This window comes from Bufo bufo, chromosome 4, assembly GCF_905171765.1.
Source record: "Bufo bufo chromosome 4, aBufBuf1.1, whole genome shotgun sequence".
NCBI lineage: Eukaryota > Metazoa > Chordata > Amphibia > Anura > Bufonidae > Bufo > Bufo bufo.
The window spans coordinates 536481401-536501696 of NC_053392.1; the positions used below are offsets into that span (position 1 = coordinate 536481401).

At 43.1% G+C, this 20296-nt stretch overlaps 1 protein-coding gene across 3 annotated transcripts in view; it reads left to right on the plus strand.

Annotated features, from left to right (window-relative positions):
* The window catches only part of LOC120999016 (SLX4 interacting protein), a 225668-nt gene extending 206032 nt beyond the window's left edge, over positions 1 to 19636 (plus strand). For all 3 annotated transcript variants that reach the window (XM_040429896.1, XM_040429897.1, XM_040429898.1), the window contains 2 exons: positions 17534 to 17640; positions 18372 to 19636. In XM_040429896.1, the coding sequence (XP_040285830.1) occupies positions 17534 to 17640; positions 18372 to 19059 (795 nt within the window). In that variant the 3' untranslated portion in view covers positions 19060 to 19636. The remainder of the gene's footprint in view (positions 1 to 17533; positions 17641 to 18371) is intronic.
* The last annotated feature ends 660 nt before the right edge of the window (positions 19637 to 20296 follow it).

The window sequence follows — 20296 nt, forward strand, 5'->3', positions numbered from 1 at the left end:
AGGCAGGGACAGTGCCCAGGTGTCCCTGCCTTCACGATCGCTGCAGACACAGCGCTCACCGAGCGCTGTGTCTGCAGAGCAGGAAGCGCTGTGCGCTTCCTGTTCCGGCCCGGCGGTCATGTGACCGCCAGTACCGGAGAGTGCAGGGGCTGTGTGAGGTCTCTCAGAGACCTCGATCAGCCCTGCTGTGAGGCTGTACAGCGCAGGATTGCTGCTGTACAGCCTCTATAGGGGTGCATTTGTCCTGTAACTGGGGCTACTATGTCAGCCCCAGTTACAGGAGAAATCAACAGTGAAAAAAAAAAAAAAAGTGAAGTAAATGTCCCCCAGAGGTCTTGTATGACCTTATGGGGGACGAAAAGTGTAAAATAAAATAAAAATAAAATAAAGTGTTGAAAAAATAAAATAAAAAAAAGGTTCACATGTAAAAAAAAAAAAAATCCCAAGTAAGGAATAAAAAAATAAAAAAAAAATAGAAAAAATAAAATAAAATAGACATATTTAGTATTGCCGCGTCCGTAAAAACCAGCTCTATAAAAATATCACATGACCTAACCCCTCAGGTGAACACCGTAAAAAATAAATAAAAAAAAATGTGTCAAAACAAGCAATTTTTGTCACCTTGCATCACAAAAGGTGCAACACCAAGTGATCAAAAACGCGTATGTCCCACAAAATGGTACCAATAAAACCGTCACCTCATCCCGCAAAAAATGAGCCCCTACATAAGAAAATCTCTCAAAAAATAAAAAAACTATAGCTCTTAGAACATGGAGACACTAAAACATCATTTTTTTGGTTTCAAAAATGCTATTATTGTGTTAAAGTGAAACAAATAAAAAAAAGTATACATATTAGGTATTGCCGCGTCCGTAAAAACCAGCTCTATAAAAATATTACATGACCTAACCCCTCGGGTGAACACCGTAAAAAAAAAAAAAAAAAACTGTGTCAAAACAAGCAATTTTTGTCACCTTGCATCACAAAAGGTGCAACACCAAGTGATCAAAAACGCGTATGTCCCACAAAATAGTACCAATAAAACCGTCACCTCATCCCGCAAAAAATGAGCCCCTACATAAGAAAATCTCTCAAAAAATATAAAAACTATAGCTCTCAGAACATGGACACATTAAAACATAATTTTTTGGTTTCAAAAATGCTATTATTGTGTAAAACTTTAATAAATGAGAAAAAGTATACATATTAGGTATCGCCACGTCCGTAACAATCTTCTCTATAAAAATGTCACTTGACTGAACCCCTCAGGTGAACGCTGTAAAAATAAATAAATAGAAACTGTGCTAAAACAACCAATTTTTTGGTCACCTTGCCCCATAAAGTGTTATAATGAATGATCAAAAAATCATATGTACCCAAAAATAGTACTAATAAAACTGGCACCTTATCCCCTAGTTTCCAAAATGGGGTCACTTCTTGGGAGTTTCTACTGTAAGGGTGCATCAAGGGGCTTCAAATGGGACATGGCATCTAAAAACCATGTGGAGTTCCTTTCCTTCTGCGCCCTGCCAAGTGCCCATACAGCAGTTTACGACCACATGTGGGGTGTTTCTGTAAACCGCAGAATCTGGGTAATAAATATTGAGTTTTGTTTGGCTGTTAACCATCGATGTGTTAAAGAAAAAAATTGATTAAAATGGAAAATCTGCCAAAAAAGTGAAATTTAAAAATTTGATCTCCATTTTCCTTTAATTCTTGTGGAACGCCTAAAGGGTTAACAAAGTTTGTAAAATCGGTTTTGAATACCTTGAGGGGTGTAGTTTCTACAATGGGGTCATTTATGGGGGTATCCACTATGTAGGCCCCACAAAGTGACTTCAGACCTGAACTGGTCCTTATAAAGTGGGTTTTGGCAATTTTCTTACAAATTTGAAGAATTACTTCTAAACTTCTAAGCCTTCTAACGTCCTAAAAAAATAAAATGACATTTCCAAAATGATGCCAACATAAAGTAGACATATGGGAAATGTTAAATAATAACTATTTTATGAGGTATCACTTTCTGTTTTGAAAGCAGAGAAATAGAAATTTAGAAAATTGCGAATTTTTCAAATTTTTGGGTAAATTTGGGATTTTTTCATAAATAAAGGTGAAATATTTTGACTCAAATTTATGACTATCATGAAGTACAATGTGTCACGAGAAAACAATCTCTGAATGACTTGGATAAATAAAGGTGTTCCAAAGTTATTACCACATAAAGTGAGATATGTCAGTTTTGCAAAATTTGGCCTGGTCAGGAAGGGGGCAAAGGGCCCAGATGGGAAGTGGTTAAACACAATGAGGAATTGAAACAGACAATGCATTGGAAAGTTAGATAACGTTTCATTTATGAATTCTTTACACAAAACCTTGAAGTAAAAGAGATATGCAGTATAATAAATATATATATATATATATATACAGAGAGAGAGAGACTTGTGTAGGTCAATACTACTAGACTGAGACTCAAACAGATTCCTGAACTGGTGATACGTCAATCTGTCAAGAGACCATTTATAAAGGACTTACAGACTTTTTGCATCACTTAGAAGTTTCTTGGTGTCATGGAGACCTTCTTATTCCTCCTAATCTCCCTTCCCTTAGGGATGTCAGGGCCTTAACCCTTCCCAAGAGCACATGTTTTGTCAGTCAAAAAATAAGGATTCAGGACTGGGAATGGCTAATGAGAGGTGACAGTCCATGGGCCGGAAAAGCTTGGTAATATGCAGTGCCCACCCAGTCTTCACGCAAGTGTAAATATGCCAGGAAATGTGCTTTTAATTTAGGTTGGGGGCGGGGGAGAGGACATTTTGTTAGTCGCAGGGTTTTGTTCTTCCCCTGTTGATACAATACCTCAACATGTATAGATTCTTAGGCTCTCGTTCATACATTTTCTAAGCAGAAGGTAAGGTCCACCTCTGCAATACAGATCCAGCAGGGGTTCCCGGATACACAAGGAGGCAGTACGAGGCGCAGTACGAGGCACTTTAATATTGTGGCTCACTCTTTATTTATTTGACTGTTTCTGAATTCTCTGGTAGGCTTTGGAAGCCTTAGGGAGTTCACATCACTGCACATAGCTGAGACTCTGGTTCCCACAGAGCTGTTCAAAGACTGACTCACGGCCTGTGTTAATTGTTCTGAAAATTCAGCACTTAAAAGGTGTGGCCAGAGAGGAAAGTCTACTGTACTTATAGGGCATGTTTAGAAATGTTTCGCACATAAATCACATTTTTGTTCCACTCAAGAACACAACACGCCACTTAAAGTGCCACCGTTTCACGGCTACCTTCTCATGCACTGCTCACAGTCGTCAGTCCCTGAGGACCTGCCAGCAGCATTATGAGGTGCGAAGGATACAGCGGGCTCCGGTTGTCAGGGATGAATTTATGTGTATAAGGCTGCTGGGTAGCAGAGATGAGGTTACTCCTTTAATCTTTTCCATCATGTACTGTATAGCTCTAGGTTGAAAAAAAATTCAGCTTTTTTTTACTTTTATCGATGATCTTTGGGGCAACGATGCAGAGAGAGTACAAAAGGTCTTCTCCGCCTGCAGCTCTTACAGAACTACATGTTCCACAGCAGCTGAAAAGCAACAGGTTGTATGAGCGTGATCTGATACTGGTAGTTCCACTTTAGCTGGTGGGCCTGCCAAGCCTGAAAAAAAGTCAGTAGGTGTCAAAACATGTCAAGGATTAGCAGATTACTATGTGCTTTTTCATCTCTTAAAGGGGAACTCAATGGACATCCCTGATATTTCTGCGGAGTACAGCAATGCAGAGGTCTCATTGATAAAAGATTATTTTTTTTCTCTGCATCATGGGAGTTTTTTTCTTTTTTCTTTTTACAAAAAGGAGTTTTTTTTGTTGCCTCATACTTTTTATATACAGCCCTGTGATGAGTCCCATAATAGTAAATGAGGAAGCATTCGGCAGCTGGGTGGATCATGACAACGTACATTCTGTGCATGTGCTAACATTGTTGTGTTCCAAAAATAGCAGAAATCTCCGTCTTAGGCTACTTTCACACTCGCGTTTGTGCGGATCCGTCACGGATCTGCACAGACGGATCCGTCATGGATCTGCACAGACGGATCCGTTCAGATAATACAACCGTCTGCATCCGTTCAGAATGGATCCGTTTGTATTATCTATAACATAGCCAAATCGGATCCGTCTTGAACACCATTGAAAGTCAGTGGGGGATGGATCAGTTTTCTCTTGTGCCAGACTGTGTCGTAGAAAACTGATCCGTCCCCGTTGACTTACATTGGGTGTCAGAACGGATCCGTTTGGCTCTGTTTCGTCAGACGAACACCAAAACGCTGCAAGCTGCATTTTGGTGTCCGCCTCCAAAGCGGAACGGAGCCAAACTGATGCATTCTGAGCGGATCCTTTTCCATTCAGAATGCATTAGGGCAAAACTGATCCGTTTTGGACCGCTTGTGAGAGCCCTGAACGGATCTCACAAACGGAAAGCCAAAACGCGAGTGTGAAAGTAGTTTACAGGAATCTAGCTGCAAAAGGCAGTCCTGACTTTGCCAAAGTAAAAAAAAATTTTTTCCATCTTTAAAGTCCTTTAAGTGCTTGTTTCACCACATTGTATTATGATCTGTCCTAAAACTGGTTTGTGGGAAACCGACTTATGGAACCCACAGTGTTTTATTAGGAGGACAGTTTAGTTCCTGGGCGCTTATAGAGAGACTAGGCATGGCCTATGAGGCAATTATCTATTGACGTGAATGGCACTTGGCACTGTGATCTGAGAGAGAGAAGAAGGCACAAAATGCATACCTAATATAAACTACTTAATACCAGGTACTGCGCACTACCGTCTCCACTACTTGTCCTGTATACCTGCCAGAGATTTACCACTGACACGTATCAATATCACAATCAAGATTGGCTTGCTGTTGAATTCTCCTTTGTGGTACTTTCAGCTCCTATTGCAGGCTTGAAGACACGACTTTTGGTGGATCGGGTATCTTTCTTCCTCAGGAGTACGCCCCGGCCGGTGGCGAAACTCTGTGTTGGTAAGTTTGAAAGCATCAGGGTGATTCCCTAACGAAGGACAACGCATTGTCCGAAACGCGTTGGTTTTTGGCGCCTTTAGTGATCCGTAGCTCAGACAGGTCGCTATCTCCACGTGAGCGCGAGCTTTCAAACTTACCAACACGGAGTTTCGCCACCAGCCGGGGCATACTCCTGAGGAAGAAAGATACCCGATCCACCAAAAATCCTGTCTTCAACCCTGCAATAGGAGCTGAAAGTACCACAGAGGAGAATTCAATAGCAAGGTAATCTTGATTGTGATATTGATGTGCGCAGTACCTGGTATTATGTACAGTAGTTTATATTGTGCATTTGTCAGCAATAGGTGTTGCTGTACTGCTGCGGTACTGCAGCATAGTCATTAGTGAGGATAAGCGCCAGTGGAAGAGTATATAATTTACAAAATGCATACCTCCAGGGAACACCCTTTTATCCCCCTCAAGCATACCTCCAGAGATCACCTTTTTATGCCCCCCAAGCATACCTTGAGGGAACACCCTTTTATGCCCCTCAAGCATGCCTCCAGAAAATGCCCCTTAAACATACCTCCAGGGAACACCTTTTTATGCCCCCCCAAGCATACCTCCAGGAAACACCCTTTTATGCCTCCCAAGCATACCTCCAGGAAACACCCTTTTATGCCTCCCAAGCATACCTCCAGGGAACACCATTTTATGCCCCCCCCCCCCCCAAGCATACCTCCAGGAAGCACCCTTTTATGCCCCCCCAAGCATACCTCTAGGGAACACCCTTTTATCCCCCTCAAGCATACCTCCTGGGCACACCCTTTTATCCCCCTCAAGCATACCTCCAGAGAACACCTTTTTATCCCCCTCAAGCATACCTTGAGGGAACACCCTTTTATGCCCCTTAAGCATGCCTCCAGAAAATGCCCCTTAAACATACCTCCAGGGAACACCTTTTTATGCCCCCCCAAGCATACCTCCAGGGAACACCATTTTATGCCCCCCCAAGCATACCTCCAGGGAACACCATTTTATGCCCCCCCCCCCCCAGCATACCTCCAGGAAACACCCTTTTATGCCCCCCAAGCATACCTCCAGGGAACACCATTTTATGCCCCCCCCCCCCAAGCATACCTCCAGGAAACACCCTTTTATGCCCCCCAAGCATACCTCCAGGAAACACCCTTTTATGCCCCCCAAACATACCTCTAGGGAAGACCCTTTTATGCCCCTCAAGCATACCTCCTGGGCACACCCTTTTATGCCCCTCAAGCATACCTCCAGAGAAACATAAAAACATCAGAGTTCACTTACATTGCCTTGTACAGTACCTTTTCCCTTCAATGCTTGGCTGTTTGTGCTACAGACATCTCCTTTTTCCTAATTCATGAACTAGCATGAAGTTATAATTGTCTGCCATATTACAGATACAGTGAAGCTGCAGCCAGGGCTGGTGCAAGGATTTTTGCCGCCCTAGGCAAAGATCCATTTTGCTGCCCCATCATGTCACTCACTCACTCACTGACAGACACACACACACACTGACAGACACACACACACACTGACAGACAGACACCTACCCACTGAAACACACACACACAGAAACTCACTGGCAGACAAACACACACATATACTCACTGACAAACACACAGACACTTACTGACCGACAGACATCCACACTCACTGACATACACTCACTCACTGACATACACACATACATTTACTGACAGAAAGACATACACTCACTCACTGACATAAATACACAGGCAGACACTCACTCAGTCAAACACTTAAACACTCACCTCCCTGGGGTCCAGTGTGGTGCAGCTCCTCAGTCCTCCAGCGCGCCGTTTAGTATGCCAGGGCCAGAATGACGTCATATTCCGGCATCACAGAGGGCGCACGAGAGAGGAGTGGGGAGCTGCTAGAACAGCCTCCCTTGCCACCCGCCTCCTCTCCTCTGGGTCTGCCATATTCAAGAAGGACCTCCACCTCCTGGCCCCCCTGTAACGGTGCTGGGGGCGGCTCAAGAGCCGCTCGCCCAGGGCTGCAGCCCCAGTCAGGGGGAGCCCACCAGGGCGCCCCCAGCAGGCCGGCGCCCTAGGCGAACGCCTAGTTCGCCTATATGGTTGCACCGGCCCTGGCTGCAGCTCGGTCATGGTCACTGTTTCCATGAGCCTATTCACTCACATAAAATGGGTTTTCCCGCAGAATAAAATGTTATAAGAGGCAGGATAGGTTAAAAAAATTAGCATTACTAAACTAACCAGTCTTTGGCTGCTGCCATTTCAATGCTTACCGGGTTCCTAGCTCAACTCACAGGAAATAGCAGGAGATGCCTACTTAGCCATTTACATGCCCGTTATATAAAAAAAAAATTAGCCCTATCGGAAAACCCTTTAGGCTAAATGCACACAAACAGGATTGTGTGCAGATTTTCCCTTCGGATTTGCTTTCGGAAAATCTGCACCGTAAGACGGATTATTTTTTTTTTTTGTGCGAATTTTGACCTTCGGTGTGGATTTTTAAATCTGCAATCATGTCAATTTATTTTTATTTTTCCTGTCTGGATTTTCTCCATTCACTTCAATGGGGACAGTAAAATCCGCACCAATTGATGCGCATTGACCACCCAGATTTCCCTGCGAACACCTGCGGATTTCAGTGCGGATCGTCCGCACATAAATCCTGAACGTGTGCATTTACTCTTAAAGTCACTACGGTTTCCCCTTCTCTTTTACACTGAAGAGACTGTCTGCTTATGAGTACTGAGGCTGCTGTAATCACAGGATTTTACTTGCTAGCAAGTTCCCACTTGCAGACAGGCAGCGTGTAATTTCCTGTTTGGGTAAAATATTCTAATTATTTTAGCTCTGTCATTTTTTGTGTAATTATTCTTTATGGGTTATGTTTAGGATGTTTCATGGTAACAAAAACTGCAGCCAGTGAGTCTACTTATTATATACACACACAGTGTCCATGGCCCACCGGAGAAAATGGTATGTGAGCCATGAAAATAGTTTATAGTCTTACACTTGTAATGAAGTAGACATTAGGATGCATTGATGTTTTCTTGATGAGATGGTGGTGGATCCCTTTTCCTACTGGACCCCTGTGGTATGTCCACTTTTGATCTTAATCCAAGGTCAGTACCAATAGAAACTGGCTTCTGCTAGAGTTAAGGGGCACTGTTTTATTAGGGCATCTTCATTGTCAGAGCTTGGGTCCACCTGAGGATACTGTGGTGTACCAGTCTGACTGTACACACACACATTTCTATCTTAAATTATTTTAAGTAATTTTCGTAAATATTAAGGGGGTTGTGCCAGCATTAAAGGGTTTCTACCACTTTGTTTTCAGATAATTAGCTTTCAGACACTAGCGATCCGCTAGTGTCTGCTCTACCAAACAATCCTAATATAATAGCTTTTGGTGCAGCTGTTTCGCTAAAAAAAGAACTTATATTGATATGCTAATGAGCCTCTAGGTGCTATGGGGGCGTCATTAGCACCTAGAGGCTCGGTCTACCTTCACAAAATGCCGCCGCCCAACGCGTCCCTCCAGCCCGCCCATCTCCTCCGGAATGCGATCCTCCCTGTGAGCGTATGTATTCGGCGCATTCGCAGTGAATGTCTGACCGCTTTCTGCACAGACATCTCCACTGCGCCTGTTCCTCGGAGCAATATGACGTCATCGGCGCAGGCGCAGTGGAGATGTCTGAGCAGGGAAGCGGTCAGACATTCACTGCGCATGCTCCGAATGCATACGCTCACAGGGAGGATCGCATTCCGGAGGAGATGGGCGGGCTGGAGGGACGCGCTGGGCGGCGGCATTTTGTGAAGGTAGACCGGGCCTCTAGGTGCTAATGACGCCCCCATAGCACCTAGAGGCTCATTAGTATATCAATATAAGTTCTTTTTTTAGCGAAACGGCTGCCCCAAAAGCTATTATATTAGGATTGTTTGGTAGAGCAGACACTAGCGGATCGCTAGTGTCTGAAAGCTAATTATGTGAAAACGAAGTGGTAGAAACCCTTTAAGTGTTTTTTTTTTTAATATAAATCAGCTTAAAAAACAAATTACTTTTGTAATTTACTCTCTGGTACAAGGATACTCCAGCTGTGAGATATATTCTTTACTACATTATAATGGCACCCCCTAGTGTTTAGTCAGTATATTAATGTGCACGTCAACCTACTAAGCTGCATGAATATGGTCGCACATGCTCAGTTTCATCCTTTTACTGCCAACAGCCATATCTTATTTTAGAAGCTGTGACACTTACAGGGAGAGAGCTGCAGTAGAAAGGACAACCCCCAAAGCTATGATAGGGAGAGAATTGCTGCAGAAAGGACACGGCCCTTAACCTGCCAGCCTGAAGGTAACTGGAGCAATGAATGGGGCAGCTCTGTGTCCATGTGAGGTGCAGGGCTTGTTCTAACTAGGGATCGACCGATTATCGGAAGTACCGATATTATTGGCCGATATTCAGGATTTTGTACATTATCGGTATCGGCATCTAACCTTGCCGATATACCGATAATGCGTATAAAACGAATACTATTGAGCGCTTCCATTATGGAAGCGCGCACTAGTATGCATCGGCTGCCGGGAGCGGTGAAGGAGCGCAGCAAGCGCTTCCGATATTCACCCTCCCTGGTCTTCTTTGATGGGGCCCGCACTGCACTGTCCTGACCCCGTACAGCATCAGGACGTAGTGCGCGCACTATGACCTGACGCTGCACGCTGTCAGATGACAGTGCAGCGCGGGCCAGAGAACACAGGGGAGCGAGACACCGGACCCAGAGATGAAGAGGAGCCGCAGCGCAGGAGAGGTGAGGAGTTTTTTATTTTATTCATCTGAGGTCTGATAGTGGTTAATAAAGGTCTGATCTGAGGTCTGATAGGGGTTAATAAAGGTCTGATCTGAGGTCTGATAGTGGTTAATAAAGGTCTGATAGGGGTTAATAAATGGCTGATCTGAGGTCAGATAGGTGTTAATAAAGTCAGTGAGGAGGAGGGGATGGTGTGGAAATTGGCATTTGGCACCAGTATACAGGGAGTGCAGAATTATTAGGCAAATTGTATTTTTGAGGATTAATTTTATTATTGAACAACAACCATGTTCTCAATTAACCCAAAAAACTCATTAATATCAAAGCTGAATATTTTTGGAAGTAGTTTTTAGTTTGTTTTTAGTTTTAGCTATTTTAGGGGGATATCTGTGTGTGCAGGTGACTATTACTGTGCATAATTATTAGGCAACTTAACAAAAAACAAATATATACCCATTTCAATTATTTATTTTTACCAGTGAAACCAATATAACATCTCAACATTCACAAATATACATTTCTGACATTCAAAAACAAAACAAGGACACTCAAAAGCCTGCCATCCATGGATTCTGTCAGTGTTTTGATCTGTTCACCATCAACATTGCGTGCAGCAGCAACCACAGCCTCCCAGACACTGTTCAGAGAGGTGTACTGTTTTCCCTCCTTGTAAATCTCACATTTGATGATGGACCACAGGTTCTCAATGGGGTTCAGATCAGGTGAACAAGGAGGCCATGTCATTAGATTTTCTTCTTTTATACCCTTTCTTGCCAGCCACGCTGTGGAGTACTTGGACGTGTGTGATGGAGCATTGTCCTGCATGAAAATCATGTTTTTCTTGAAGGATGCAGACTTCTTCCTGTACCACTGCTTGAAGAAGGTGTCTTCCAGAAACTGGCAGTAGGACTGGGAGTTGAGCTTGACTCCATCCTCAACCCGAAAAGGCCCCACAAGCTCATCTTTGATGATACCAGCCCAAACCAGTACTCCACCTCCACCTTGCTGGCGTCTGAGTCGGACTGGAGCTCTCTGCCCTTTACCAATCCAGCCACGGGCCCATCCATCTGGCCCATCAAGACTCACTCTCATTTCATCAGTCCATAAAACCTTAGAAAAATCAGTCTTGAGATATTTCTTGGCCCAGTCTTGACGTTTCAGCTTGTGTGTCTTGTTCAGTGGTGGTCGTCTTTCAGCCTTTCTTACCTTGGCCATGTCTCTGAGTATTGCACACCTTGTGCTTTTGGGCACTCCAGTGATGTTGCAGCTCTGAAATATGGCCAAACTGGTGGCAAGTGGCATCTTGGCAGCTGCACGCTTGACTTTTCTCAGTTCATGGGCAGTTATTTTGCGCCTTGGTTTTTCCACACGCTTCTTGCGACCCTGTTGACTATTTGGAATGAAACGCTTGATTGTTCGATGATCACGCTTCAGAAGCTTTGCAATTTTAAAAGTGCTGCATCCCTCTGCAAGATATCTCACTATTTTTGACTTTTCTGAGCCTGTCAAGTCCTTCTTTTGACCCATTTTGCCAAAGGAAAGGAAGTTGCCTAAAATTTATGCACACCTAATATAGGGTGTTGATGTCATTAGACCACACCCCTTCTCATTACAGAGATGCACATCACCTAATATGCTTAATTGGTAGTAGGCTTTCGAGCCTATACAGCTTGGAGTAAGACAACATGCATAAAGAGGATGATGTGGTCAAAATACTAATTTGCCTAATAATTCTGCACGCAGTGTATTATTTATAAATTATAAATTGACTAGCAACTAAGGCTTTATTAATTTATAATTTACATTTATAATATACTAGTGCCAAATGCAAATTTCCACCACCGCAGTGACTACCAACTAATATAATATATATTATGAGATATAAAATACCGGTATAATTTATCGGCTATCGGCCTGAAATTTCACAGATTATCGGTATCGGCTCAAAAAAATCAATATCGGTCGATTCCTAGTTCTAACCATGTTAGAATAAGAACTCCCGCAAAAAAATGTTATTCCCTGACCTGCTAGAAAGGTACATGATGTAATCTGTAGTGAAGGTAATCTTACCAGTGTCTATATTTGCGAGTTATCCCATACCTTCTGTTTCTCGGCCGTGTCATGTGACCAGCGATCAGACTTTCCAAATAACACGGCATCTTGTGTGTGGACAGCAAGTTAGTTTCTCTGTGTATTCCTATGGGAGCCTCAATGTCAGTCTCATAGGCATGAATAGAGAAGTAACTGACTTCCTGTCCTGTGTCAGCTGGAGATCAGAGTGCTGGTCACATGACACAGCTGAGGATCAGAAGGGAGGTTATAACTCACAAATACAGTCAATGATTAAAACATTACATTCACAGTTTATATAATGTACCTTTCTAACAGGTCAGAGAATAAACATATTTTTGCGGGAGTTCTTCTTTAAGGCTTAACCCCTTTAAAAGGTGTAATGTGCGGAACGTCTGAAGTATAATGAGATGATTAGACTGATAATCGGATTACTATATTATAGTGTGTTTAGCAGAGACTGTAAACTCTTATGTTTTTTCAAACCTGTTTCCTCGAGGCAACATAGCAAAGTGTTTCCAGGAGGACCGTTTACTAATTAAAGTAAAGGACCTATTTACACCCGTAATTATTTGTATATATACTGTAACCATAGATCCTACAACAGTGGAAGCTTTGCCAGTACTTAAGACTACATAAGGTTGGGCTGAGGGTTTGGGTGTCATTTAAAGAGGAGGGAGTAAATTTACTGCAGTGTTGTAATGAACCTGAGGTGAGGGGCATGTCATACAAGTGTTAGAAGTGGTTATTGGGTTACATAAGTGTGTCTGGGGGTCGCCATACAGATACTTTAACCACTTAATGACCTGATCACTTTCTTTCTGCCCACACACAATGTTTTGTCTTGATACAAACACATTTTATGTCATTTGAGCTATGTTTAAAAATAAATTATATACATATATTTGCAAACTTAACAGTCTTTACGTCTTTGGTGACAACTTGATTGCTTTCGCCAAAGACGAGTCTGTTGCAATGGTTTGAAAAATTATCCGAACATAATCCAACAACTCCTTAATTGTTGTCACCACAATCTGCATAGGACAGAGCAAAAATACATTAACAGTGATTTAGAGAAGAAGGCAATCTGTCTGTATGTGCTGCAGCTTAAATAGGACCCGGCTGTTTTAGCAAATTATTGTCTTCCTCCTGAAAGAACAATTTTAGTTAATCTTTTGCTAAAACTCTGCATCACTCCATTCCTGTTATTCTTCTGACTGTGCCATACTCTATAAGGACACACGCCTTTGATAAGTGGAATAGAAATGTATAGTTGACAGCGTACTTATAAATGTTTTGGAGGAATAAGGCCTCTTTCACACGGGCGTTGCGGGAAAATGTGCGGGTGCGTTGCGGGAACATGCACGATTTTTCCGCGCGAGTGCAAAACATTGTAATGCGTTTTGCACTCGCGTGAGAAAAATCGCGCATGTTTGGTACCCAATCTACTCCTCTGTAGATTGTATTATTTTCCCTTATAACATGGTTATAAGGGAAAATAATAGCATTCTGAATACAGAATGCATAGTAAAATAGCGCTGGAGGGGTTAAAAAAAAAGAAAAAAATATTTAACTCACCTTAATCCACTTGCTCGCGCAGCCCGGCATCTCTTCTATCTTCATCTTAGCTGTGTGCAGGAAAAGGACCTGTGGTGACGTCACTCCGGTCATCACATGGTCCGTCACATGATCTTTTACCATGGTGATGGATCATGTGATGACCGGAGTGACGTCACCACAGGTCCTTTTCCTGCACACAGCTAAGATGAAGACAGAAGAGATGCCGGGCTGCGCGAGCAAGTGGATTAAGGTGAGTTAAATTTTTATTTTTATTTTTTTAACCCCTCCAGTGCTATTTTACTATGCATTCTGTATTCAGAATGCTATTATTTTCCCTTATAACCATGTTATAAGGGAAAATAATAATGATCGAGTCCCCATCCCGATTGTCTCCTATCAACCATGCGTGAAAATCGCACTGCATCCGCACTTGCTTGCGGATGCTTGCGATTTTTTCACGCAACCCCATTCATTTCTATGGGGTCTGCGTTACGTGAAAAACGCAAAAAGAGGAGCATGCTGCGATTTTCACGCAACGCACAAGTGATGCGTGAAAATCACCGCTCGTGTGCACAGTCCCATAGAAATGAATGGGTCAGGATTCAGTCCGGGTGCAATGCGTTCAACTCACGCATCGCATCCGCGCGAAATACTCGCCCGTGTGAAAGGGGCCTAACAGAGGAACAGCACAGTGAAAATGTATGAGAAAAGATGCTCCAAAATTGTTGTTTCATGGGGCACACACTTACTTATTAAGACAGATAAGTCAGTAGAGCTGTCAGGCCCCCTGTCTGTAACCCCCGCCAGGCCCAATGATAGCTGATCACTGACAGCAGTGCAGCTTTTAGTGGGGCCGCTGTAATGCCTGTTAGGACATATCTCAAGTATCTCATCTGTGTAATTTACATACACGGCAGTAATATATTGGAATGCACAGATAATCTGATAAATTATAGCTAAAAGGAAAGGGTCCAACCTTTAGGACTTGTCACTTTTTTACTAGCGGCGTGTTGTACCTGTTAAAAAAAAATACTAAATACTCCCCTGCGCCACACCGCTCCACACCGCTCCATTCAGCGATCTTCTTGTCCCCGGCCTGTAAACTTTCAGGCGGACTGACTCACATTGTCGCTGCAGCCAGTGACTGGCCTCATCGGTGACATGTCAACTCCATCTCCTTCTTCATGGACAGGTCCAGGAGTGATAATTATATAGGAACTTGGCCCTATTCATCAAGAAGGAAAGGAAAAGACTGGCAGGAAGAGCAGGGGTGCACAGAGTGTCTCGGGTCCGCCCTCAGTGCACTTAGCTGCTCATTTTGGATTAAAAGTACTTTTTCTCCAGAATAAAGCAGCGGTTCGCTAAGTGAAAGGTATCATTACATTCAGCTGAGCTAGCCCTACAGCACATTGTGCCCGGGTTATCAGGGAATTTCCTGGTGACAGACTTCCTTTACTGTCTTCCTGAAGAAAACAATATATACTTAAAAATCAGTGCCTGCAATCATTCATCCCCACACAGATTATGTTTTGCCAGCAGCAGCAGAAGTGCGTTATGTGATCACCCAACAAACGAGTATTTGCTCATTCACCTGTACATAGGGCAGTTATCAGTAATGAGCATTTGTATGACAGTTGTTGCCGTTAGCGGGGACTGATCCTCCTCCAGAAAGGCTAAAATAAATGGGTAAATGTCCGCAGGGAGTGCAATTCAAAAAGAAAGCCTAATCTCACATCTATTACCGATAGTCTAGAAAAAAACTGACAATTCTAGAACTACAGGACATATGTGTCGTATCTGCCTTAATACCGCTAAATCTCAAGCCGGGCCCAGACTTAAAGGGGTTATCCAAGAGTATAAAGTGTCCCCCCATGTGCCAGGCCACCCACATGGAATATACTTACCCCACTCCCCGCGGCGCTCCTGGTCCCCGCACCGCCGCTGCTGCTTCTCCCCGTGCTTGGCTGAAAACATCCGGTGTCGGGGGGAGCAGCCAATGGCAGGCGGGGACAGGGATGAACCTCCCTAGCCTCATCCGCGATTCTAGGGAGGCTCATCCCCGTCCCTGCCTCCCATTGGCTGCTCCCCACCGAGACCGGATGTTTTCATCTGTGTACAGGGAGAAGCAGCGGCGGTGCGGGGACCAGGAGCACGGCGGGGAGCGGGGTAAGTATATTCCATGTGGGTGGCCTGGCACATGGGGGGACACTTTATACTTTTGGATAACCCCTTTAAAGTCTGATTCTGTACATAGAGCAAAGACGAATTACAGTATCTGTGCTGTGTCCTCGGTGGACATTCCTTGTAGATGTTGTATAGCCCAGGTGTTATGTAAAGAAACTAAGCAGAGGTAAAAGATTGTGGCCCTCCTTCCCCTTTATTCCCACAGGGACTGAGAAGCCTTTTTCCTGTCCAGTATAGAAGTGTGGAGCAAGAGAACGAATGCAACACTGAAATCTGTGATGTAGCCAGTGGCTGGTAAAACGAGATGCTTCGTACTTTTTGCTCTCCAGTAACGCTCTCTTTTAGAATGGACAAAATGAAATCTCCTGCGGTCCATGGAGGAAGTGTAGCCAACAACCACAAACCATGCTCATCCAAATGTTAGCCTTATGTTTTAACTGTACCTTTGCCGATGCTGAGTGAAACCTTGAACTGAAAAAGATTGACTGATATATTTACTTAAAGCAGGAATGTAGCATCTCTTAGTCCGAAGACCACACTGTCAGATCGTACTGGTTAAAGGAGCTATATAAGATTTTTTTTGTACAATGTATATGGATTTAGGGGGTCATTTATCAAAAAGAAATACGGCTAAATTAGGCAAATTTCTGATGCAATATCCTTTGCGCTGCAATCTACGACTTATCCCCGATCACGGCAGGTCTCATTTACCATCTTCTACGCCTGTTTTAGGCATAGACAATGGTCTAAATGTAAGACCGCAAGGACGCTGTCTTACATTTAGAAGCGGAGGTGGATCCACCAAAGTTATGTAGAGGTTGGCGCCTCTTCATAACTCCGGCGGATCCACCGCCAGTGCAGAGCTTTATTAAGATTGTTCTGGAGCTTAGGATTTTTTCACATTTACGTAAAGATTTTTCAGCAGGCTGTTCCAGCATGTTTGCCGTGCTGTGGCCGCATCTCCGACCTGTCCCCATTATAGTGAATGGGGCCTGAGAGGACTTCCAGCAGCACACGTGTACAAGCATTAGTCCGGATCCGGCAGGCTGTTCCTTTGCTGGAACAGCCTACCGGACAATCCTAACGCTAATGTGTGAAAGAAGCCTAAGCATTAAAAAGATGCATAGAACAGCATCTTGTATGGCTTTTAAAAAAAAAACTGTCCACCAGTCATCCTCATCAAGAAACTATAAAACATATGGGGGAAAAAAGGCTGAAATCTCGTGTAACGAATACAAAAATGTGGTTTCAGCATAAAAAGCTCACATTTGTTAGCGCTTCTCTGCACATCAGATTTTTGAAAAACTTGCTGTTTCTTAAAGGAACACTGTGTTTAAAAACTTTACCTTTCCCTCCATTAAGTTCTCTCAACCCAAACATGGAAGCACAGAAAGAGTAGACCTTGAAAATCTTTACATATTTTGTAAAAAAAACATATTATATCACAAATTGCTATCCTATTAAACAAAATAGATATGGAAACAAAAGAAAAACAGCAGAATTTTTCTTTAGACTTAAGTACAAGACTATGAAATTGGATATTAGAAGTCACCTCTTTTGCTGTTTTGCCCATGGACCTCATTTGCCCATGGACCTCTTAGCTGTGTAATCTAGCACATGATACTTTAAAACTCACCCTTTCATAAACCTGGCATTTTTTGCATCGGGCCGCTTATTACCTCATCAGCACCAGTCACGGTTTGAATAGCGTCCATCCTTCTCCAGTTTTGAACAATGCAACAAGCAACATCTGTTAGTCTTGGATGCAATGAGCTGAACTTTCATCTTGTAACATAGTTTCCTGGGTTGGCTTCCAAAGCGATGTCTAATTTTATTACTGTTTTCTTATCTTTTCAATTTCATAGAAAGAGTCCTCCAGCGGAAGGTCCGAATATTTTGCTGAGCGCAGTGAATGTCAAATAAACAACATATTATCCGTCATGCTGAAGAAGCAAGCTGTGCTGAAAAACATGTAAGGCTCTCCTCCAAGGTGACGATATCATGAGGTGATGGTGATGTCTGAATTTGGGCCTTCCATAGTCATGGTTGCCAGGCAAATCTGCATGGAATTGATGTTAAGCTGCATTGTGTCATGTAAAGGAACGAGATGGGGACAGCTGTTTTTGGGTGATGTCATGATTTTCCCCCCATCACGTCTTGACGCCACTCATTTGCATAGCTCCTCTTTCAGGATATGTAAGAGCTTGGCATGTGACAAACTCACTTGATAACCTGGATTGATGGAGCAATGATCTAGGCCTCTAGAGGCTTCTTCTTCATTCCTATATACGTTGTAAATTATGGCACTGGCTCGAATTGTATTGAGTAATTTCATTAAGTGCCTTGGGATGCATTCCTTAAAAAGCCCCATTTATGCTATAATATTTTATTCAGCCTCCACTGAAACTCGATCCTCGTATGCAATATTGACCTTAACATCTGTAACAAATTTAGTGAGCACATTGTGAACTTCTCCATAGCCAAGTGACTAAACATGTATATATATGTATATCCGTGCATGTTGAGCGAAAAAGAGAGGATAAAGTATGATAGCATTCCCTCCCTGCAAACAATGTTTCTTGTCATGGTGATATCTGTATGGCAGCTTTGTTACTCTACAGGACGGATGTTTTGTGAGCCTATTAAACTGGTAATGAATTATATGAGCAGTGAGAAGAACAAGCCTTGTTTTCTAAATTACAGAGTAAAGAAGACAAAAGCAACGAAAGATTCCAGTCCCGAATCCGGTAGGGACTGTAAAGCGTGCCCTCGCCTTGGGCTAGCGGACTCTGACAAAGGAAGCAAGATTAATGCACAATCTGAACCACAGTGTAGGAGTCTGGATCAAGCAGAAGATTGCGTAAATACCAGGCAGGACAACTTGGAGCTTCCTGATGCTAAAGTGGAAAATGATGTTAATAGCAGACAGCCCTGCAGGACTAGCAGCCAGCACAAACCCCAATCTGCAGAGTGGTTACAGGCACAGGACCCGACCAATGCTCTTTCCTGGATCTGTGAGTCAGCGCTGCCAGTAGAAAAACAAACTCCGCGAACAAGTATTATGCAACAGAAGAGGAGACGACACAGCTCGGAAGGGAACTCTACATTCAGCTGTAAGAAAGCAGACTTAAGGGATGATACGTTCATAAGGCCAACTGAAAAGCCTGTAGAGCCTTTATCTTCAAGGAGCCTTAACCTGCAGACCTCCTCCGCAGGTGATCCAGGAGCATCAGTGGAACAAACAGCAGTCCCAGTTAAACATTATGCTGTCTCTGGTGACAACAAGTCATTAAACAGCACACGTGAAGAGAAGAACCATGACAAAGGCAGAAAACCTCCAGATGGCCAGACTAGAAAATTAAAACTTCAGAGGCCAAAAAAGTTGCATTGATTGTGTTTTACATTCATGAGTGGAACTTTAAAGTGGTTCTGTACTTAGAAAATTGAGTCCTGGTGGCTCCAGCTATAAAAAAAAAAGACACCGGTGCTGGTTCCACCTCGTATTACCTATGTTATAGAATGGGAGCAAAAGTACTGTATATTGGAGAGTTGCACCCTGTCCTAGTTATCCTCCTAATTATCACAGCAAGGCTGTCATCGACATCAATGAGCATTTCCCTTAAAGGCTATATCCACATTTGCAACCAATTATTTTTTTCATGGTCCTAAGAAATGATTGATGAAACAATTTTGTAGTGGATCGTAAAGGGAATCTGCCACCACAATTCTGGACTATTATCTATAGTGTTGAGCAAAGCAAGCTTCGGATTCTTCATCCGAAGTCGCTTCATTCAAAATGTCGGAATAATACTGTACAGAGATCCGTCTCCGTACAGTATTAAAATGTTTGGGCTCTGATGAGCCGAAGTTAGTCATTTACGAGGTCGCGCGTGACTTCGTTAAATAACTTCGGTAATTGATTTTTAAAGTGGAAAACCACTTTAAAACTTGAAACCGAACTCTGCTTCAGTTCCGAACCAAAGCCGAGATCTGTTTCAAGTTTTAAAGTGGTTTTCCGCTTTAAAAATCAACTGCCGAAGTTATTCAACGAAGTCACGCGCGACTTCGTGAATAACTAACTTCGGCTCATCAGAGCCCATACATTATAATACTGTACGGAGACTTGCTCAACACTAATTATCTACTGTAATACATGAGATGTACTGCAGACAAGGAGTCCAGATTGCCATTTTTATTTCCCTACTGCCCCACATTCCCACTCTGTCAGCAGTCAAAGCTGTGCTAAAATATTCAGTCTGGACTGCTGTGCTGTTCTAACATAATGGAGAAGACTCCTGTACGCATGCACAGCAGTCCGGACTCTGTATTTCAGAGACGTTTTTAACCCTGACAATGGGGGAACAGGGGCAGTAGGAAAATCAAAAATAGTGATCTGGACTCTTTATCTGCACTATTACTTATGTATTACTGCAGATAATAATCCAAGATTGTGGTGACAGATTCCCTTTAAAACGCTCCTACTGTTTTTGCTTCTACTGCTCCCATCTTATAATGCTAGTCATATCGCGTTTTCTTCCATTTGTCCTTTCCTTTGTGCTAATTTACATTTTGGTATGGTAGTTTAGTCAGACGACAGTTAGAAGGCAATATGACTTGAAGGATCAAAC